A 24,223-nucleotide genomic window follows, 5' to 3' on the forward strand; every position below is an offset into this window, starting at 1 on the left:
GTAGACTTCTCTGACTACTTTTGTACTCAAACCTTTGCAATATTACTGTACCAATATTTTGAAATTTTTGATTAAATGTCCTAAATGTGGACTTTAATCTGGTTATAGTTCTCATTTTTGTGATACTGTAAATCCACAATTTTGAATATGTTCTAGCCAAGGTTGGTGAATATTTGTAGTAAATCTCTCTGACTGCTCCTGTACTCAAAACTTTGCATTATTACTGTACCAATATATTGAAATTTTTGAATAAATGTCCTAAATGTGGACTTTGATCTGGTTACAGTTCTCATTTTTGTGATACTGTAAATCCACAATTTTGAATATGTTCTGGCCAAGGTTGGTGAATATTAGTGGTAAACCTCTCTGACTACTCCTATATTCAAAACTATGCATTTTTACTGTGGAAATAAAAAGCAAAATTTGATTAAATGTCCTAAATGTGGACTTTGATCTGGTTACAGTTCTCATTTTTGTGGTACTGTAAATCCACAGTTTTGAATACATTCTAGCCAAGGTTGGTAAATATTAGTACTAGACCTGATTATTCCTATACTCAAAGTTTTGCATTTTTTTTCTGTACTAATCATTAGAAAGTCCAACATGTGGACTTTGATCTGGTTACAGTTCTCATTTTTGTGGTACTGTAAATCCTTCTGGCCAAGGTTGGTCAATATTAGTAGCAGACCTTTCTGACTACTCCCAGACTCAAAACTATGCATTTTTATGATAACAATATTTCAAAAATTTTAATTAAGTGTCCTAAATGAGGGCGTTGATCTGGTTACAGGTTACAGTTCTCATTTTTTTTGGTACTGTAAATCCACAATTTTGAATAGTTTCTGGCCAAGGTTAGTGAATATTAGTTGTGTACCTCTTTGTGTTGTTGGGTGGATGGTTTCCAACGCCGTCCATGAAGTGGGCCAGTCTTTCAATGACTCCTGGCCCTCCCCCCATTCCTTCCCTGGTCATCACGCATATTTAGTCAATGACATGTGCACACAACAGATGACTTATTTTTTGACATTTTCAAGGGGAAGCTCAGCTTCCTTAGCAGTCTTAGAGCAATCGCCACTGAATCTTGATAAGAGGTCTCTCATTGAAAAGTCCAAAAGTATAATGCCTTTTGCAGACGCAGCACAAGTGTAACAATCAACAGTCCTTAAACGGCGCGTGAAACTAACAAGGCAGGAAATACAAGTGTTGCTCATCAAAATTTTATAGGGCCAGTTGAAATATTGATGTATTTTAAAAATGAGCAGTGCATGTTTAGTTTGTCGCTTCCTCTTCTGTTCTGGTGATAGAGCACTTATTAATGTCCTTGTCTGAAAGGCAGACGTTATTTTTTTTCCTTTTTCTTCAATTGAATGGAAAGCATCCTTCTTTTAAACTCATTACTCTATTCATTTATTTATACTGGGCCATAAATTATTCTATTAATATTAGTAAGTTCCAAATTAGTAGCACGACTCTCCGTGTTCCTTCGACTTTTATTAATTAGGATACTTGTCACTATATAACAAAGATTTTTTCTTCCTGTGATAAATTATAAAGAAGTCATTTTTTAATGCAATGAGAATAAGATGAGAAATTATTCATGTGATAATACGTGCAATATAATATGTGCAATGCGAGACAAAAAGTGTGCTGAAAAGAGCAAGAGGAGCAAAAAAACTAACAGTTCTATAGAGCGGGCTTTCATCGGTGTTGATTTTTTTTTTTTTTTTTTTTTTACTTTACACGCTCGTCATCTTGTTTTAGTACTTTTGGATAGCATGTAAATTAACTCGAAACTGCAATTTCTAGAGACATTACTGTGGGGCTTTGCTGTGTGGAGATACAGATCTTAGTCCCGCCCAGGCTGGTTTGGGGACATTTCGGGGACAATATCAGGTCAATTCCTGTTGATTTGGGGACATTTGGGGGGGTGTCCAGGTCATATCAGGTCAATTGGGGACATTTTGGGGGGCGTGTCCTGGTCATATCAGGTCATTTGGGGGACACGCCCTGGTCATATCAGGTCATTTGGGGACACTTAGGGGACATGTCCTTGTCATATTAGGTCATTTGGGGACATTTGGGGGGCGTGTCCTGTCATATCAGGTCATTTGGGGACATTTGGGGGGCGTGTCCTGGTCATATCAGGTCATCGGGGAAATTTTGGGGGCGTGTCCTGGTCATATCAGGTCATTTGGGGACATTTGGGAGGCGTGTCCTGGTAATATCAGGTCATTTGGTGACATTTGGGGGGCACATCCCGGTTATATCGGGTCATTTGGAGACATTTGGGGGACACGTCCTTGTCATATCAAGTCACTTGGGGACATTTGGGGGGCACGTTCCGGTTATATGGGGACATTTGGGGGGGTGGGTCCTGGTTATATCAGGTCATTTGGGGACATTTGGGGGCGTGTCCTGGTCATATCAGGTCATTTGGGGACATTTGGGGGCATGTATTTGTCATAACAGGTCATTTGGGGGACACGTCCTCGTCATATCAAGTCATTTGGGGACATTTAGGGGACACGTCCTCTTCATATCAGGTTATTTGGGGACATTTGGGGGGGGGTGTCCTGGTCATATCTGATCATCTGGGGGGACCCGACCAATAGATATCTATTATTCATGTGACAATATCGCGCAATATAATATGTGCAACCTGAGACAAAAAGTGTGCTGAGAAGAGCAGAAAACGAACAGTTCTATTGAATGGCCTTTCATCGGTGTTGATTTTTTTTCTTTTTGACTTTACACGCTCGTCTGAGGGCGCCATCTTGTTTTAGTACTTTTGGATAGCATGTAAATTAATTACCTCAGCTTGGACCGAGTTCAAAAGTACTGAAATTCAATTAATTTGAAAAGTGGACATGCTATCATGTCTCCTTTTAACGTCTGGCCTGTTTTTACTGTGCTCTTATTCAATTATATTTGATTAAACTTGCTCTGATCCAATCTATTAATTAACTCGGAAATGCAAAGTGCCCCGACTTGAAAGCTCGTGTATAATATTATATTATGTCCACTTTGATTTTTATTTATTTATATACACCGCGCCGTTTGAAATCCATTGTAACACTTTACGACTGCCGTTCCCAGGTAAAATTAAATCTACTCGACTCTGCGTCGTCCTTGTAATGCAAAATTATGATCGTAAATTGTGTCACCTAAAGGCAAGTCGAGTTCTTTTTTTTATCTCTGCTGCATTTCAGTCTTTTTTACGGAGCGAAACGTATATTTTGATAGCTAATTTAAGTGTGGCTTTCTTCACTTCTATTGTCAGCCTGGATTGGAATACTTTTAATGTTGGAAGTTTTGCTAATTTTTTTTCATGTCTTGGTACTACAGTGGTACCTTGACATTCGATCCTTTCGACATCCGACGTAAAATTTGAGTCGGCATATGACAAGAATGATTAAGGGCCGAGCACCAAGTGGTGCGAGAGCCCTATTGTAATGCAAAGGATTAATGAGTGATGAAATTTGGGGAGTCGATACGTTGTGCAAAACTGCTCCAAAAAGTCTCTTGCACCCATATTCCAAATCGAACAGGAAATCGGGTATTTTGGATCGAATGTGAATTTTTAAACGATTTACAGGGTGCACATTTGAGACCTTGTCGCCGAGGGAGTTAGTTGGATCGTATTCAAAATTGGTGAGACTGTTCAGGAGACATATGAGATCTTAAGTTATAAATATGTTGAGTTTTCAATTACGGGCCTGACCTGGGCGAGGTGCCAAAGTCGGCCATTTTTGGGGGGGCAAAACACCAAATTCAGTGAATGACTAATAACTCCCTGATACAAGGTACAGTCTTTTGTTGGACAACAACAGTGATGACAGCAGGTGGCAGCAGAGGTTGACTGGCTCCGCTTAGGGAGCAGTGTTGGCCAAATGAAGCTTCTTGAAGCAATGAAACTTTGCAGCCAATTGGTTCAAAGCTTCATGGTGGTTCATTTGGTCTTATGACAGTTAAATGATGCCGCTGTCAAATAAAGTGTTACCGGTTAATATTTTATGGTGTAAATAACCTATAATACTGTGGCATCCAGGTGGATATAATTGTTTGAAAATAATGTACTGTTTTCCTGCCAAGTGTGTATTATCACCAAGTTAGTGTTGTCCTTGTAGATGCTACAATATGTGCTCATCCGTCAAGGTTCATTTGAAATAGTTTGAAACCTTTATTCATATATTTTTAGTTTTTTTGTTGTTGTTGTTGTTTAAATTATTTTACAGATGAAAACTTTTTTTTAGTAAATGTGGACTATACCTAGATGAAATTAGTCTAGTTTTTGAGTTTTCGTCAACAAAAACTAGATGAAGTCAAACACATTTTTAGATGACTAAAATATGACCAAGACTAATAGGTATTGTCGGGTTAGGGTAACCCAAAAGCAACATTGCGTATTCTCTCACGCCACAATTAGAAAACATTTCTTACCATGTGTTTTATTTTAAAACTAGCCAGCCCGGAGCGCAGCCTAGCTGGACGTACTACAAGTCCAATATACTTAATTATTCTTAGTCGTATTCTAGTCATTTAAATATTTTCATCTGTAAATTTCAAGTAATATACTCACCTGAAAATTGTCCCGTCCTTTAAGAAGAGGCTCACTATGCTAAGGTTTATGCTAATGCTATGCTAATGCTACAAGTTACATTTAATGTGTAATGATCACTCATCACAGACCTATAAAGGCTAAAGCAACATAGCATATTCTCTCTTCCACAGATAAGAAAACAAATCTTACCATGTGTTTCAAAACAAGCAAGCAAAGAGAACAGCCTAGTTCAGGGGTGGGCAAACCGGTCCTCGAGGGCCGCAGTGGGTCCTGGTCTTTGTTCCAACTGACCCAGCACAGCTAGTATAACCAATGAGTTTTCAGCAGAAATGAGAAGCACCTGACTGCAATCAACTGATTGCACTTGTAAAACAGCAGATTGGTGAAAATGTGTCCTCTTAATGGGTTGCAACAAAAACCCGCACCCACTGCGGCCCTTTGTGGAACAGTTTGCCCACCCCTGGCCTAGTTGGACGTACTTCAACTACACGTACAATAAGAAAATGTCACATATTGCGAACATATGACAGACACTGTGTCGCATTTTCGCCTTTTGGACGAAAATAATTATTCTTAGTCATATTTTAGCCATTTAAATGTTTTCATCTGTAAAGTTCAAGTATTATACCCACCTGGAAATTGTCCAATACTTTTAAGAAGAGGCTCAACAAGCTAAAGTTTATGCTAATGGTAACGCTACAAGTTACATTGAATGTGTAATGATCAGTCATCACAGACCTTTAAAGGCTAAAGCAAAAACTCATATTCTCTCTTCCACAGATAAGAATACAAATCTTACCATTTGTTTCAAAATAAGCAAGCATAGAGAACAGCCTAGCTAGACGTACTACAACTGCACGTACAAAAAGAAAAGGTCACACATTGCGAACATATGACGGACATTATGGCGTATTTTCGCCTTTTAGACGCAAATACTTAATTATTCTTAGTCAAATTTTAGCCATTTAAATGTTTTCAACTGCAAACTTCAAGTATTATAATTATACCCACCTGGAAAGTGTCCAATACTTTAAGGAGAGGCTCAACAAGCTAACGTTTAGGCTAATGCTATGCTAAGACTACAAGTTACATTTACTGTGCAATGATCGCTCATCAGACTTTTAAAGGCTAAAGCAGTACTTCTCAAATAGTGGGGCGCGCCCCCCTGGGGGGGCGCAGAGCAATGCCAGGGGGGGCGCATGTAACCTCGGGGAACATGTTTTATGTGTTTTTTTTTTTTTTTGCCGTACTGGAATAAAGTGTACTTGCACATCCACTCAGTAGGTGGCAGTGGCGCTCTCATTTTCAGAGTGCGCGCAGTATTTTTGAACTAAGGAAGAGCACTCAGCACACACAGACAACAGATATGAAGAGCAGTGTGCCACCGCTGTTTTCGAAAGCCGTTTTCCGACCGGGCTCACTCACGCAGCGACCCACTGTCTTGTCCGGTGTAGGTCTAGAGGGGAAGAGGATAGTGAACCTACACCGGTTCTCACGTCGCCGCCCGAGAAGTGCCATTTTCGGCTTGAGATCGTCACGACGACTGCCCTCACCTACGGTTCTACCTCGGCCGCCGTGAATGCGCTTTTTTCGTGCAGTTTGCCTCGTAGCTTTGACTTTTAATACAGTGGGTGATGATGAAAGACCACTGTTTACTGTGTCTAAAAATAATTATAGCAGACAGCAAGAAGCCAAATCAATTAAGACGCCACTTAAAGACATTAGACCCCAATCTCATTGTTAAGCCGCTTGATTTTTTCAGTGAAAACGTGCTGAATATTGTCAACAATCGTCCTGCTTTGTCAGTGTTATATCAGTAAGCCAGTGAGCATTGTTAGCATGCTAATTGAAAAATAACTCCACATCATTGCAAAGGAGGTAAATACTGTGAGCAGCAAAAATAAAAACTGTCCTGTCCAAGGACACTTCCCCCCCCCCTTTTATTCAGATTTGTTTTTTCGGTCAAATTTTTTGGCACATTGTCCTCATGAGTGAATGTTTCTAATCAATTTTAATTTGGTATTATTTACTGATTTTATTACATTTTATTTTTCTGTATCAAATGGTCAAAAATGTACCTTGAGTGTATTTTTTAGTTTGGATGTAATTTTTTTTTTTTTTAATTCTGGCAAATTGATGCACATCAAGTCCTCTCTGTTACAAACAAAACAATGTTTATAATAAAGTTATACTTTATTATAAGTTGATCTATGTTACTTTTTTTCTTTATTAGAAAAAAAGGACACAATGTTAGGCAGATGCGTATTTATAATAGTAATTTTATAGACAAATGATACTATTTACAGTGGCGGCAGAGAGTTTGGGGGGGCGCGAAACATTTACATCTTCCTTGGGGGGGCGTGACAGAAAATAATTGAGAAGCACTGGGCTAAAGCAACATAGCATATTCTCTCTTCCACAGACAAGAAAACAAATCTTACCATTTGTTTCAAATGAGCAAGCATGGAGCACAGCATAGCTAGACATACTAAGATAAAGTAAGAAACTGTCGCGCATTGGCAATGATATGACGGAAGCTATGGCGCATTGCATCTTGTTATGTTCTCCTATGACATCTTCTTAGCTCGTTATTGTCGTCGTTGACATAAACATAAATGGTTCAAAGGTTCACTCATTACAGTCAATCACCACCGTTTTACCTTACGAGTGACACCGTTACATCCAAATCTCTCTCCTCAGCTAACATTCTGTCATTCCGTCCTTGCTTCCCTTTCATCACAGTTGAAGGTCATCCTAATAAAGCACTCTCTCAGGACACGGCTGCTAATTGCTCAGCTGCTTTCACATCCAAATAAAGGCACGCTGCCTTTTTCTCAGCCCTCACCTTTCTTCCACCACTCTGAGCATGAACCTGACCTCCATTTACCTCTGTGGACAGCGGGGAAAACCTTCTTTCTTTCCATTCTCATCCTCGTGATCACTTACACGTGAACTTTACCTCTTGAGGAATGCCTAATCCGAAATTTTTAGGCTCAGATAAATGAGGTGTGCGTAGAGTCCTCCTTCTACAAATATTTGTGTGTACCTTTGTGTCTGTGTTCACTATTTTAAACCGACAGTGGTCCGCAGGCCTGTAAATCACTTACTCCTCTCTGAAGGAAGGACCCAAGAGTGTATGTTTGCCCGGGTCACACAAACATACACACGCACGCCGAGCGATCTCATGGGTGCGGAATGCTCTGTATGTTTACCTATGGCTCCAGAACCCACCTGACCGAGGGAGGCTAATCTTTATGGGCTTTGTAAACAGGGACTTTGTCTTCACAAAAAAATACACCTCGCGCACATGCATCACACAAATTCACAGATAAAAGCCAGGGACGCGGTCTGCAGGCTGCTTGTCTGATTCCCGTCTCGTGATCTTTTCTCCCATCTCAACGACAGCACGCTACAGAGAACGATTGTTTTCGTCAACGAAGACGATAACGAAAATATTTTGTTGGCGAACAATTTTTTCGAGACGATAATAAGCCAAAAACGTGTCTCGGGAGACTAAAACATAACGAGACCTATGCCAGTATTCGTCAGACTAGACACGAAAATGCGCCATGGTTTCCGTCAATTTTTCCTTATTGTACACTGCTGGCCAAAAGTATTGGCACCCTTGCAATTCTGTCAGATAATACTGAATTTCTCCAAGAAAATGAATGCAATTACAAATGCTTTCATTTATTTTGTCTGCAATGAAAAAACACAAAAGAGAATGGAAAAAAATTAAATCATTATCATTTTACAAAAATAGGCCGGACAAAAGTATTGGCACCCTTTGAAAAATCATGTGATGCTTCTCTAACTTGTGTAATTAACAGCACCTGTTACTTACCTGTGGCACATAACAGTTGGTGGCAATAAATAAATCACACTTGCAGCCAGTTAAAATGGATTATAGTTTACTCAACCTCAGTCCTGTGTCCTTGTGTCGTTTCTACAAGTTCCTTAGCAGCAGTGTTTCATTGGCATGTCCTTTTTTGAAAGATTACCTGAGAAAACAAGCAGAAATAACATGGATTGTATGCGAGGGCGTGTGTATAACATCCCAATTCCGCGTTACGATGGCGACATCACGGTCTAAAAATAGCATTCGTACGCTACGCTATTGGCTGACATACTGAAACGTGGTCAGCGTGGATAGTTACTGTATGCCAGTTTTCATCAGACTAGATGATGATGACACGAAAATGCGCCATGGTTTCCGTCAATTTTTCCTTATTGTACACCGCTGGCAAAAAGTATAGGCACCCTTGCGATTCTGTCAGCTAATAATGAATTTCTCCCAGAAAATGAATGCAATTACAAATGCTTTGGTAGTAATATCTACATTTATTTTGCCTGCAATGAAAAAAACACGAAAGAGAATGGGGAAAAAAATTAAATCATTATCATTTTACAAAAATAGGCCGGAGTATTGGCACCCTTTGAAAAATCATGTGATGCTTCTCTAATTTGTGTAATTAACAGCACCTGTTACTTACCTGTGGCACATAACAGGTGGTGGCAATAAATAAATCACACTTGCAGCCAGTTAAAATGGATTAAAGTTTACTCAACCTCTGTCCTGTGTCCTTGTGTCGTTTCTACAAGTTCCATAGCAGCAGTGTTTGATTGGCATGTTCTTTTTTGAAAGATTACCCAAGAAAACAAGCAGAAATAACATGGACTGTATGCGAGGGCGTGTGTATAACATCCCGATTCCGCGTTACGATGGCGACATCATGGTCTAAAAATAGCATTTGTACGCTACGCTATTGGCTGACATACTGAAACGTGATTAGCATGGATAGTTAGCTCTGACTGGTTGAAATGCACGTTTCTTGGACCCCCCCCCCCCCCCCCAAAAAAAAAGAATCTTGCGATAAAATGTGATAAAAAAAAAAAAGGGGCAATGCAATGGAAAATTGATCTGTTCTGTAAGAGAAAGAGTTGAAGAGGCTTGTTCTGAACAGAAAATTTTAAAATTTGAATGCTCTGTTTGTCCTTAAACAAAATATAATAAATTTTAAACAATTTTAAACAAAACTTAAAACATACGTATGTTCTCTACTTTGTATCACAATGATACATTAAGCATTACATGCAGTTGTCGTGGTAAAACAAACATAATTTTGTAGCAATTTACATCCCGTTTTCAAAAACGGTAGTAGTTTAGACAGCCCTGCTCCTGATTTAGTGCTGGCACGAGTCTGATTAATACAATAGTTCGCATACATTTTTCAAAACGTATACTGTCGAAATTCATCAGCTAAAACTCAACGATAACTGCTGGCGTATTCGTGGACAAAAACTAAATGACCCATTTTCAAATGGCTAAAATATGACTAAGACTATTTTCGTACAAAAGACTAAGACGAACATTAAAAAGGCTGTCATAAACAACAGTGTTGAAAACACTTGAGTTAAGACGACAAAGTCTAAACTCGGCTTCTGTCATACCCCACGACGCACTTTGAATCCAGCCACTCGCTGGTTGATATTGGCCTACATATGACGGGTCTAGGTGTGGGATAATAGCGTTCACCTGTTAGCACTGGAGCAGGGCCAAGGCAACCGCAGACTCGAGCTCCTCGATGTTAGCCAACCTGTTAGCACTGGCAGGCAGCCAGAGTGGCCCGGAGCAGCGCCGTTAGCCTGTTAGCTTTAGCTCACCTTTGAAGTCTACCTGCCCCCAGCGTGCACAATTTGCGTCCACAACCAGCTGCAGAGGAAGCAACCGATGACACGCTGCGCTACTTGTTTGTACGCTTGAGTGAGTGTGTTATTGCTTCCTTAGTGACATCATTACTCCTCATATTAAAGCTAATAATCTTCTCAAAAATGCTACTTCAGATACTCATCCTATCCCTGGTCCCCTACAGCTTTCCACTTCCATGTGTGTTGAATTATGTTACATTTTACATGTGGAGATTGGAGTGTCAAAGTGCTTTAAGCATATTGAAGGTGAAAGCACTTTACGAGTGAAAGCCTATTTATATTTAGTGGATGACACTGTGTTTGAAATTATTGTGCAAATTTGATTTAAGATTATATAGAGAAAATGTTTTTGTTTTTCCTCTTAACTCGTGTGTGGCATTGTGTCTCAAGGCTCTGCAGATCATTGACATCAATCTAAGACACCTGTGATAAATTGTCTCCCAGGTGAGCCCAAATAAAGGAAAACTTTTTTTTTTAGGTAAAGAGCAATTATGTACATGAGAAAAGAAGAAATTTCACCTAATATTGAGCCATTTTTAGACAATCAATGTCTTCATTTTAGATGTACATTGTTGAAAACAGCTAACAATTGCATCTCAGATCTGACAAAAATAAATAAAACAAATTCGCTGCTTTCACTCTAAAAACCTCTGGTTCTTAAGAACAAAAACTCCTATTTCTTATCTAAAAATGTCATTACGCTAGATAACACACAAAGTGATGTGTGTAAAAGTTGTGTTTTTCCCACGTGTTTCAATGGCGTACCGCACGCAACACGTCACTTTTGCTCATTTATATTCATGACGTTAGCAACTGTTGCTAGGTGGGTCAAGCTCGCATTTGTCTCTTATGCTAAATGCATGTAAATAGTGTACGAACGAGATGTTTAATTAGCTAAACTTACCAATTCTGTCCGAAAATTATGTCCTTGGTGCCAAATTCACTGCTTTCACTCTAAAAACCTCTGGATTTTAAAAACAAAAACTCTTATTTCTTATCTAAAATTGTCATTACGCTAGATAATACACTTCACTTAAAAGTTAGGTGTTTTTCCAACGTGTTTCAATGGCGTACCGCACGCAACGAATCACTTTTGCTCATTAATATTCATGACGTTAGCAACTGTTGCTATGTGGGTCAAGCTCGCGTGTCTCTAATGCTAAATGCATGTAAATAGTGTACGAACCAGATGTTTAATGAGCTAAACTTACCAATTCTGTCCGAAAATTATGTCCTTGGTGCCAAATTCACTAGTAAAGATGTGGAAAAACAGACAAATGTTTAGTGTTAAGAGATGGTTTGAGTGTTGAGGGCTGAAAAATACGAGCCGACCTGATCTAGAGTCTCTGACTGTTCTTGGGGGTAATTTACACTGCTATTTTTGTGTAGCGATCGCAAATGCTACTCAGTGACAGCAAACGAACACTTTTAATTTTTTCATTAATAACAAATCTTAATTCTATAATTATTTACACTTCCCCTTTACTAAAGTTTTTATTTTTTTTTTATTTTATACAACAAAAAACAACAGCAGTGGCAGTTGGATACCATTTTCATTTTTTTCAGGTCATTCATCGTCAGACAGAAGCAGCACGGCAAAACGCCACGCTAAAAAAAATAAGTCAAAATATCAAAACGGCTTCCCTCTTCAGGGCAAGCAGTGGATCAGCATTGTCATCTGTAGGACCATGGCCCCCAACAAAATGTTTATTGCATATGAAGGTGAATGCCTTCATAAGCCTGAATCACCTTCCCAGCGTTAAACTGGTCTTTTGGACATCCGCACAAGTTGATCCATTGTTCAGAGTTTTTGGCTTCAGGAAACGTATGAAGAAAACATCCTTCATATGTCGTAATGTCTAGTGTCCTTACTACAAGTTCCATAGCAGCAGTGTTTACTCGGCATGTTCTTTATTGAAAGATTACTGACAGAAAACAAGCAGGACTAACATGGGTTGTATTCCAGGGCGCTTCTATGTTGACCCGCTTCCGGTTTACTTTTTTCAGTGAAACAAATATATTTTTGTACATTCAACATCATTTGGGAGGGTCTTAGCTTTCAAATGAGCCATTTCTGAAACCAATTGTATAATTAAAAGTCACGTTATTAGCAATTGTTTCTACAAAATGGATAAGCTACAAGACTTTTGTCAGGGACTGTATATCCGCCACCTCTGTCTTCTCAGCACGTTGTGCCGCATTAAAAGTAGTCAGGGCAAAACAACATGCTTAGTGCTGGAAAAATTAAACGATTCCTCCAGGTGGAGAAAATGCCTCGATCAATTTTTAAAATAGTTACTCGAATTGTTCGAGTCATCGTTTCAGCTCTAATCCACAGTCACGCCTTTGGGTTTAGGCAAATTAGGCTACGTTCATACTACAGGTCTTAATGCACGAATCCGATTTTTTCGTGTTTTTCCGACTCGAGTGAGGCATTAACTTGACGGTCTGAACGTGACAAGTCACATATAAATGGACCATTTCAAATCCGATCTGGGTCACTTTCGTATGTGGTTCAAATCCGATCTGGGCCACATTTTTCCAGACTGTCGCGGCGGTCTGTACTAACCAGTCTCTCAAATCAGAATTCATGCAGCAATTACGTAATCAAAAAGCGAGAGAGATGCCATGGTAGCGGTGCAGCTGTGCGTTAGTAGCGCCTAGCTTGCCTTGAACACGGCTTTTTAGGCAGGGTCGGACTTGACAACAGTCATAAAAAAAAAAAAAAAATGGGTTGAGGACAAGCCTGAAAATGATCGGTTTTCTGTCTGCTCCATATAAGCAATATTTCAACATTGCTTTCACGGCCGAGAGTCGGGGCACACTGCGCGTATGTGTATGTGACATGCACGGACAGTGCGTGCATGCTGTCGATCCATGTACTTTGAATATAAACCTAAACTGGGATTATTTATGTCTGTTATTTGTGTCCTGTTTTTATAAAGCAAAATATGATATCCCTGGAATGACGGATGACAGCCAGCATGTGTGGTCATTTGTTTTGATGCTTCTGCGCATGCGGGTCGTCTTGCTCAGCGCTTGTCGGACTGCGAATTAGTGCGCATGCGTAATACTTGAATGGTCTCAATGGACAAAGGCAGTCTGAACGGGCACGCCAAAAAAACAGATGTGACAAAAAATCGGATTCGTGCATTAAGACCTGAACGTAGCCTTAGACCTCTATCATTGGCAATGGCAGTCAACGAGTTCCTTGTTTGCTCTTACTTTCTAGTTGCAAGTGTCACATGTGATATCAATGGAGGCCTAAGAAGCCAGACTAGATTGGTGGGTTTGTTTTGAGGATTGTTCCGAGAACCGACTGCCCAAGGGAGTGCTTTCATAGTTTATCTAGTTGAGTAAGTGTGAGACACTCATTGTGTGTACAACGTCTGTAGTCTAAATGATGAGTCTAGAGTCGATGTCCTGCAGAGAGCAGGTAAAAACTGAGTTGGAGTTTTCAAGAAGACAAACCCTGAATGCAAGGGAACACTGTTTTTAGGGGCCCGTTGACAGGGCAAAGCACCTGTCTGGTTTGCGTAAGAGGAAATATCAATTGCTCTTACCATAGACATAATGCGTGTAGAAGTTGAATGTTTTCCAGGGTTGAACCTGCCACTAGTTACCACAGGCAGGCAAAGACAAATGATTCAAGAGTAGGATGAAAGTAGATTGGATTGAGTGCACATACTGGTACAGACATTTTTTCCTCCCCTTTGTCTCCCTCCCACTCTTATTCCCTCACTTCTTTGCCTAATAAGCAGCGTTCCTGTGAGCTGATGCAAGGCGGAGGAAACAGAACAGGCGTTCTGGGACCGCTGGAAATATTCCCACATGAGGCATAACATGATAAAGACTTATTATCTCACTAAGCTGCTGTAAACACAGATGCACACATAAATACACATTGTACACAACTCTCTCACTCGCACGCTCGCTCGGTGACTCTCACAACAAACTCGCTCGCATCCACTCGGGAGTCAACCTGGTTTAGGAGCGGTGATGAGCGCTGACCAGGAGGAATTTGACAGAGGCAATCCCGCTAACAATGCGGGAGAGTGGTGGGCATTGAAGTTGTTTGAACTGTCCCCCCCGGGAGCAGGGGAAGGAATAGTCAAGAGTTTGGCCGATTCCATTTTTTCGGGAACATCTGAACGAGCTACGTGTCAAAACAGGACTGCTCGTCAATCTCGTAGATATACACGTATACAGCCTAACTATGAGCTAATCTATTACAGTACAAAGGTAGGTGTCATCAGGAACATGTTGAGTCCTATTTTCCGTCTTCCCAATACCAATTAGACAGCTTTTGGCTATCTCTCTGATCAACCTTCCCTCATCCTTCCATCCCCCTCAGGCGAGAGTGGGAATGTCTTCCGCACACATTCTCAGGTCAAAGGTTCAACCGGAGGGGGTCGGAACCAGGGTTGCCAGATTAGAACGACAGTCTTAAACCCAATCATACCGTAAAAACTGTCCAGTTAAATAAAAAAGATGTCCTTCCATTCAAGATAACATTGTTTCCCTTTAAACAACTCTAGTACTGTTTTTTAATACTATACTGAATACGAAAGTTGTCTGATATTATGGGGTGGCCAATGATCCATCCATCCATTATCTACCGCTTAATCCAGGGTCAGGTCACGGGGGCAGCAGCCTTAGCAGGGATAGCTCAGACTTCCCTCTCCCTAGCCACTTCAACCATGGAAGTTGTTGTATTGAGTTCATTTTGCTCCCACTTAAGATCAGTTAAATTTTTTTCTTTTCTCCCAGATCATAGTAGATGTTTTAATTACCTGACATGTGTCGGCGAACACTTCCGCCTTCGTCAAAGGGTCACTGGTGTTTGGTGTGACGCGTCTTGATGAGACAAACAAGGGAAATAAAAGAACAAGCACAACAAGAACATCACAAGTCAGCCATCACCGATCATTTCCAAAGGGAAAACCACATCATGGACTGGGGAAAGGCCAGAGTCATCTGCACCGGAGAAAACAAACATCAGCGGTGGATCAGGGAGGCCATTGAGACCTGCAAGCAGGGCCTGAGGACCATCAACAGGGACGAGGGGGCGTTCATGTTGCCTGGCACAGCCAGACTGTTCTCCCTGTATTTTTCAAACACTGTGAGAATAGTCTGGGACCCAGCTCCTTAATCGACTCTCGAGCCGAAGGAAATCCTCCGTCCAATCAGATTCGATTATTTGCGTGATGTCTAAACAAGCAACATCACTCTTGCGCGTCAAAAGTCGTCTCCAACACAGATGGCGAATGGGAGAGCTGGTAATATGTTCCAATCCGCGGTAAAATCAGTTTTAAATGACCAAAAACATATTGACAATAGTCATTGACAATAGTCTGTCTTGTGCTAGCCATGTTGAATAGACAGTCTCTCCAGCATGTCCTGGGTCATTCCCGGAGCCTCGAGCCGAGGGGACGTGCACGGAACACCTCTCCAGGGAGGCATCCAGGAGGCATCTGAACCAATGTCTGGTAGCCAGGCCTGTATCCATGGGGCCTGGCCAGGCACAGCCTGAAAAGGCAACGTAGTTCCGCCTTTCCATGGGCTTACCCCCCATGAGAGGGGCAAAAGTGGTCTGGTGCCATGTTAGTTGTACAAGCAGGAGGGGATCCCTAAGCAGACAAATTGGGGTTGTGATGAGTAATGCTTTATTAGTGTCCACAAGAATGAACGTTACGAGTGTAGATCGCTCTGTTCGGGGTAGCTGAGCCGGCGTAAGACGAGGAAGCTCGGAGGGAGGCGGGCGTGGAATCGGACAAGGGGCGTGCACAAACCAGGACCTGGGGTGAGAGCAAATAAGTTGTGAGCTGGTGATCAGCGAAGTCATTAAAGAAAGTGAGTTACAACTGACGTTGGAAACAGACAAGTTGATCGGGCGACAAAGTGGCGGCGTCCACTGGCTTTTAAAGACTGCTGATTGTCATTGCCAGCACCTGTGGCCGCTCCACTTGTCTGAGGTCCAACCTGCAATCAGATTAAAAACCTGCACACCTGCCAAAGGTGGGCCAGGTCTCACGAGGGAGGGGAGGAGGTCTTAACAAGCTAACTCCTGGGACATGGAATGTCACCTCTCTGGCGGGGAAGGCGCCAAAGCTGGTGTGCGAGGCAGAGAGGTTCAGACTAGATATAGTCGGACTCGCCTCCACACACATTTTAGGTTCTGGTACCAATCCTCTCGAGAGTAGTTGGACTCTCTTCCACTCTGGAGTTGCCCACTGTAATAAGCGGTGGCCAAAAATATTGACCGATTAAAGTATTTTAGTATGATATCTGATAGTATCGACATCGGTTTTTCGTTTTGTCATTTGCCTTCAAAGTGAATGTAGAGGCCATCTGCCTTAGTACAAGGGCTGGTCACAGCTTAGCACAGCTGTTATGCCTGTTGACCATTAGATCAGGGGTTCCCAACCTATTCCACTAAGGCACACTGTGGGTGCAGGATTTCATTCTTACCAAACAAGATGACAACACTTTTTCCCCAATCTGGTGTTTTACAAGTGCAATCAGTTGATTGCAGTCAGGTGTGGCTTGTTTTAGCAGAAGCCTCATTGGTTCAACTGTCTCTGCTGGATCGGCTGGAACAAAAACCAGGACCCACAGTGTGCCTTGAGGACTGGGTTGAAAACCCCTGCATTAGATGTCTCAAAACTAAGATGCTTGGGATTTGTTATGTGAGCAGACCGTTGACATTCCTGTTGCAAAAATTAAATGAACAAATTAAATGAATGAATAATGTGAAATATGATAAGTCCACAACCGCAAATATCGGTATTCGTTTGATATCGGTATCAGATTTTTGGAAGTGGACAGTATCGGGAAATCGGTTATCGGTTAAATCGTCATTAATGGACAACTCTACTAATAGTCTTTTGTATTATAACTAAGGGTGGAGGAGACATTGACTCTTAGCCAACTGGATGCCAGGAATGCTAGGCAATAGCCAATGGCAGAGCAGCTATAAGTATGTTACGTTCAGTAAACTCTGGGAGCTGCGAGTTACAGCCATACTGTATTTTTGCCTTTTTTGTCCTAAAGTTCTTTTCTTAACAAGAGACAAAATTTTCCCATAGAGGCGTGTCTTAACCTGAAAATTTTGTATGTAGAGACCTTCTTAAGTAGAGGTACCACTGTATTATTTTAAGCAGAATGGCGAAAAAAATAAATAAATAAAATAAAAACGGTGCATCTAGCGTGTTTTAATTTCATGTCATTTTCAGAATTATTTCGTTGAATTTGACTATATACCTACAAACCCAAAATGGCATGGAGTTCTCAGCTCCACCTGTGTGAGGCGCTAAAATCTTTGTACTTTTTAATTAGAGCAAAGACGATGCTGCTGGTAAGCAAGCAATGTAGCTGAACTTCGAGGTATGGACACCCAAGTTGAACTGTTCAAACTAAACCAAAAAGTTCCTTTCGAAACAATTTGATCAACCCGCCTAATGCATTTCTTTCCCGCCCGGAGTGTTTAAGACCTCCCAATCTGGCAACACTGGCCGTAACTTGAAGAGGATGCGCAGACAGAGCGTGTGCGTACAGCACGTCGAGGCAGGCCTTTTCATGAGCCGCTGCCAGAAACACTTTAACCGTGAGCTATGTGTGTGTGTGTATGCATCATAGGCCTAATCAAAGACTTCAGGCTAGATTTATGCCCCTGCCTTTTCCCCGACCTCCATTACACCATCTTATATACACCCATTACAGGATATGGCCGAGTACACACCCTCCGGAGCGGCATCACGCGTCGACTCTGTGTGTATGTGTGAAAGACAGGTTATGCGTTAGCTTCCCCATTAGGTCCCTGTCCACCTGCGAGCTCTATCTCCACAGCATATTGCTAATAAGGTCAATGGGAAAGCTTTAGCGGCAGATGAGCGCGCAGTACATTACGCCGCGGTGATTCATGCTCGCCGAGATGTGTGATGACGCCGAGAGTTTGTAGCGCGCCGCAAAGTCAGTGGATCTGTTGATCACTCGGCACCGTCCGCGGCTTGATAATATTACCTCGGGGAGTAGTTTGACCTAGCAGGGGTCCGTGCGGGTGGGGAGGGAGAGACGGTCGGGAAGAGGAGTGAGGTTGGAGATTAAGTGACTAGCTTTAAATGTCACAATAACGCTCTACTTCTTAGTTTTAACCTCCCAGGCGGATGGGTGCCAGGATGTTAGGAAGTACTGCAGTCCTGATTTATGATCTTCAAGTCACTGCTTATTAAGAAGGAATTCTCCAGCAGACTGTTAGCACCTTGTACTTCCTAACCACGACATTACTTTTGCACATTCTTACTTCAGTATTAGTATAAAGTATTTTGACATACTGTATACTTTTCCTGTGTCGTTTTTATTCGATAGATTTGTATGATGTGGATAAACCAACGCAAATACAATGACTGAAAAACTGCTTGGAGTAGTGTTGCAACGATTGATCGATTAAATCGGGTAATTTGATTAGAAAAAAGCTTCGAATTCAATTTTGCTGCTTTAAGGATTCGTTTACTAGAACTACCAAGGGTGGATCAGTTGATACAAATCACTGTTGTCTCCAGAGAAGGGTCATCTGACTCTAATCAGCATGTCTTTTGTGAGCATTGAGGTCCTCAGTAGTCATTCCCATTCACACTTGCAAAACCTGAAGGTTGGATTGCTCCAGTTAGCATCTTGAGTGTTTGCAAGGCAGGGATGCCTTGGCTTTGTCGGACAGTGGACCGCTCAGGCAGGCAATCGGGCGGACAACCTTTTTACAGAACGTTTTAGTGTTTGGTAACTGCTCAGTATGGTTGTCTAATGTGAACGAATTGTGCATGATTTGACAAAATTGGGAGGATATCAGAGCACTTTTTTTTGCTGGGGATTTGTTGCGGAGGACTCTGACATTACAGCATTGAGAAAGAACAGCTGTCTCAATCTCTCTGAATATTTAGTTGAACTGTTTCTTGTATGTCTGGAGCTATGATTGTCATATTGCTGATGATGGATGGCTGATGATGCACAACGCAAGTCATTTTTTGCAAGAAAAAGCTTTTTATTCAATAAATAAAAGCATGTGAAAAAGATATACGTTGCCGTCAATGGCATGGATGTGCATGGCTTGGTATTCAACTTACGTAATTTTGGTGGGAGTCATTTAAAACATTTTCTGCGTCCCATGAGAATTCCGGTCATTTTGGTCATTCAATCGGTGTCGATGGGCCAAACAGTTTTTCCATTCATTGAAATGGAAGAAAAAAACGTGTGGCTGTGATTTTTTGATGATACACTTACCATTAGTCAATGGCTTAACCTTATTTGGGTGCCTGTTGAATGTCAATGTGCTGTAATGGTAAGTGTATGGTCATAAATCAAAGCCACACGTTTTACTGCCATTTAATATGAATTGAAAATTTGGACATGCATAGCTGTATTGGCATGGACGTGCATGGCCTGCAAAAATGCTACACACCCCAAAAAATGCAACATACCAAATAAAAAAAATGCCACAAACCAAAATCCATTATGCCACGTACCAAAAAAAAATCATTTTGCTACATGGCAAAATCAATTTTGCCAAAATGCAAAAAATGCCACATGGCAAAATCCATTTTGCCACATGGCAAAAAAAAAAAAAAAAAAAAAAAAAAAAAGCAATGACAATGACAAATACCACTTTTCATTCTAGGTCGTGCTGAAATTTTGGCCGAAATGTATGTTTTGGGCAAAAACTGTATACTACCTTTGTGTCCCTTAGCGCCCTGAGTTTTTTTTTTAATGTGTAAATGATGTGATTCGGACAAAAACTGCAAGACGAGTAGCGTTTTGAATTATAGAAGCTAGCTTTTGCATTACATGCAAAGCTTCCTTCAGTTAACTGTAAATATCCTGTATCGTCCCACAAAGCAACAAATCTGACATTAATCTCTAGTCTTATTGGTAGCCATATTTTACATATACACTTGCGAGTCATAACAGCTTTCTTCGACCTAGAGGGGGTCATTTACCAATTTAGTTAAACAGCTGGAGTGGTGACAGTAATACAAAATGGCAGTGTCCTTTCACACATTGATCAATTTTCTCTAAAAACCGTGACTGGTGACTTCATTATGTGGTTGCGCAATCCGTCTGTAATCGAGCCTCCAATTTGGAGATTTTTTCCTGAACAGATGTTCTAGCTGTTAAGCGGCATTAATGTCGCCACAAGAGTCTACTAAGCTCTTTCCAGGCTCAAAAATGACTTTTAAGTATTTATCAAAAAGCACAGAGTTGTCATTTATTCTGTTGGTGAATTTGATTTGGCATATTGTTGGATATAATGACATACCAGGGCTGCCATATATCAGTAAATCTTTTTAAAGATGTGAAAAGTTTTACAGTGGTACCTCGACAGAGTTGCTTTGGTGTTGTGATTTTTTTTTTTGGTATTTTGAACTGCGTTTTCCATGTAAATTGGCTTTTATTTTGGTATGGCAGTGTGCCACAATCTATTATTTTTAGGGGAAACCCTGAGTATGTTTTACAGTACATAGTATTACTATTTAGGGCCTAACCACCGAGTGGTGTGAGAGCCCTATTGTAATGCAAATTTTTATTATCATTATTTATTTCCAGGGCAAATGAAAATGGCCAATTTGGAGGCCTTAACATGCTCGAAATCACTAAAATTTGCATATGCATGTGACTTGGCCATAACAAAATGGCTCAACAGCGCCCCCTTGAACCTTTCAAAAAGGTCTCTCCTATTAGTATTTTTTCAAAGTACAGCAATGAAAATGTGGGAGTCGATACCCCGTGCAAAACTGCATCAAAGAGCCATATTTCAAACCCAAAAGGATTCTGTGGATTAAATGTGAATTTTTTATTGATTTATAGGGTGCAGTTTTGAGACATTGGCGCTTAGGGACTTAGTTGGATCCTCTTCAGAATTGGTCAGACTGTTCATGAGACGTATGAGATCTAAAGTTAGACCCAGAGTCGGCCATTTTTTTGGGTGGCAACACAGCAAATTCAGTAAAGGACTAAAACTCCCAGATACAAGGTTCAGTCACTTTCATATCTGGCATGTATGAGCAGTATCCCAGCCTGAAGACGTCTGCATTGAAGTATTACCTGAAGAGAGTAATTGTTGGGGTTATTTGCATCAACCGATCATTTTTTACCTATGTATGCCCAGTTCTTCTCAAGTTGTTTTTCAGTGTACTTACAAGACCTTTGTCATACTACATTTTAAGGCCATGTCCACATGTCTATGTTTGTTGCCATGACGACGAAGTAGATTTCTTTTGAGATTTAGGCAGCTTGTAGAGCCACACAATTTGACACACAGGGTTCTGCAGCAGGTCCGAGAACCAAAAGTGGTATTTGCCATGTGACAAAATGGATTTTGCCATGTACCATTTTTTTTTTTTTTTTTGCCATGTAGCGTGGCATTTTTTTGGCCATGTGGCAAAATGGATTTTGCTATGTGACATTTTTTTGGCCATGTGGCAACATTGATTTGGCCATGTGGCATATTTTTGGCATGTAGCATTTTTTGCCATTTGGCAAAATGGATTTTGACATGTGGCATTTTTTTTGGTATGCGGCAAAATTGATTTCTTTGTTGTTGTTTTTTTTTGGGGGGGGGCCAGGGGCGTATGTGGCAGTTTTGTAGGCCATGCACGTCAATGCCATTGACAGCTATGCACGTCCAAATTTTCCATTCATTTTAAATCGCAGAAAAACATGCGTGGCTGTGATTTTTGACTATACACTCATGGTTACAGTGCATTGACATTCAACTGGCAACCAAGTCGGACTATGCCATTGAAGGCTATACACGTCCAAATTTTCCAAAATCCAAATCCATTTTGCCACTTACTAAAAAAATAATGCCACACAGCAAAATCAATTTTGCCACATGGCAAAAAAAATGCAACATGGCAAATATATTGCGACATGGCAAATACCACTTTTGGTTCTCGCTGTCTCTCGGCTACTGTTGGACCAATTAGAAAATACATTTTGGTTTTGAATAAAGGTGTGGCTACACAACTCACACAACGCCTTCTTTTTTGTAGGACCCTCTTTAATAGGTTTTTATTCCACCCAGGTGTGTGAATGTTTTTCTCATTTCCAGATATACTAAACATCTCTGTTAGCCATGCTCACAACACAGACAAAGTTCCACACGAGTTTCGAGCACATTTTAACGATCTTCCCGCACCCTGACCTACGTGATGTCCGAGTTATGCAAAACTGCAAGGGCCTTTTCAGTTCTGCTCGCAGGCGTAGTTTTGAATACTTTTTTCGAAATACGAAGCAAAAAAAAGCGTCGAAAAACCTTTCATAGTCTGAATGTCAAGGCAACTCTGTATCCGTTGTTCGAAAAATATGCAACAGAAAAGTGGGAAAACTTTGCAAGCGCTGTCCCTTTTAGCTTGCATCTTTTCCACCTACACAATAAGACATTTAGGCTCCTGTCCCCCAGCAAGCATCTGGCAACATCCGGTTAATGGGGCCGCTAGTGTTCTATCTCAACCTCACCTGCTGTCAACCTTGCACACACGCACATAGTGCACGCACACAAAGGAAAGTTGGAATCTCTGATGAAATGTCTTTTATTATTTCCACAGAGGGAACAAGTTGTACCGTTCCGACATACAAACACGAACAGTCCCACAGAGCTGCCGATATCTCGATGGCATTTTGTGTACTCGCTTTGTGTTGCAAAAATGGATGTTTCCATCTGAAACTTGTGTGTTAATTTCCAAACGTGCGCACAAGGCAGGCAAGCGAGATGGCGCTCTTCATTAGGAGTTCGCAGCTCGTATGAAGCTTTGTTTTGTTTCGTATTAGACGCTTTCCGTGTGCTAGCATTCTTGCTTGTGTGTGTCTCTCTCCGCACTCCCACGCTCACACTCCCTAACGATGGCAAATGCGCCCGTGTGTTTGCAAGGCCTTGTTTCTCAAAAACAACAACACATCCAGGAACGGCGCGTTTTGTGGAGTTTTGTACAAGGAGGGCGCTCTAATTAGAGAGGCCCTATGAAGGTGCTTCAAACGCGCGTTGTCAAAGAGCGACCTGCTCACGGCTTCCACGCGGCGCACACATGCCACCTCTGATTATTGGAGAAATGCGTGTTTTATTTAACTATATCGCGGGGTATTAGCAGCCTTGTCAGTTTAGATTTGCTGCCTGTCTGATCCTAATCCGCGCGTACGCTCCCAGACGCACACATCTACATGCAGACAAAGTCTGCTTCAGGTGTCGCTTTGTGGCCACTTGTGCGTGGGTGGTTCATGACCAAAAGCCCCTTTCAGAAAATGCATACGCACGCACACAATTCACTTCCCTATCTTGCCCTGTGTTTGCTTTAGCTTCCACACTTGTTTACCCTCTCAGATAGGCACCGGATTTTTGTTTAATTCTGCCCAGGCCGCTTTTTGCTTCAACCGTGTTGTCTCCCAATCCCCCATCTCACCCTTTCTTGTCCGTCTACCGTCAGGTGCCAGTGATGATGGTGGAATCGGCCTCTGAGACCATTCGAACGACACCGTCCGGCCAGAACGGCGTCAGCAGCCTCAGCAGCCAATCGGATGGAGGAGGAGGAGGGAGAGAGGGCGGATCCAACGGAGACACAAATGGAGAGATCAGCCCCGTCGATCTTCTGCACCTGCAACAGCAACAGGTGTGTGCGTGTTGGCTACATGTGTGTGAGTGTGTGCATTATCACGATTGTCAAGTTGAAGGACGTCCTACAGTTGCAATATAGGCGTATGTGTAGGATAGTGGTGTCACAGGTGGTTCAGTCCGGCCCGGGGTTGTTCTGCTTGGGGCATGTAGCTCATAAATGCTACCTACGCTGTTTTTTTTTTTTTTTTTTTGCTTTTAACCAGGAATCGGGAATGTTTTACGTCCATATCTATAAAGAATTCAGGGATTTAAGCATTTATTCACAAGAATTTTCAAGGGAAAAAGCCCTTTCT

The 24,223-nt window shown here is 41.4% G+C and overlaps 1 protein-coding gene across 4 annotated transcripts in view; it reads left to right on the forward strand.

The window, feature by feature from the left end:
* The window catches only part of foxp4 (forkhead box P4), a 301,129-nt gene that overhangs the window by 77,171 nt on the left and 199,735 nt on the right, over positions 1–24,223 (forward strand). For all 4 annotated transcript variants that reach the window (XM_057847124.1, XM_057847126.1, XM_057847125.1 and 1 more), the window contains exon 2: positions 23,743–23,925. In XM_057847124.1, coding sequence (XP_057703107.1) covers positions 23,752–23,925 — 174 coding nt within the window. In that variant the 5' untranslated portion in view covers positions 23,743–23,751. The remainder of the gene's footprint in view (positions 1–23,742; positions 23,926–24,223) is intronic.

The sequence above is a fragment of the Corythoichthys intestinalis genome, chromosome 9, assembly GCF_030265065.1.
Source record: "Corythoichthys intestinalis isolate RoL2023-P3 chromosome 9, ASM3026506v1, whole genome shotgun sequence".
Lineage (NCBI taxonomy): Eukaryota > Metazoa > Chordata > Actinopteri > Syngnathiformes > Syngnathidae > Corythoichthys > Corythoichthys intestinalis.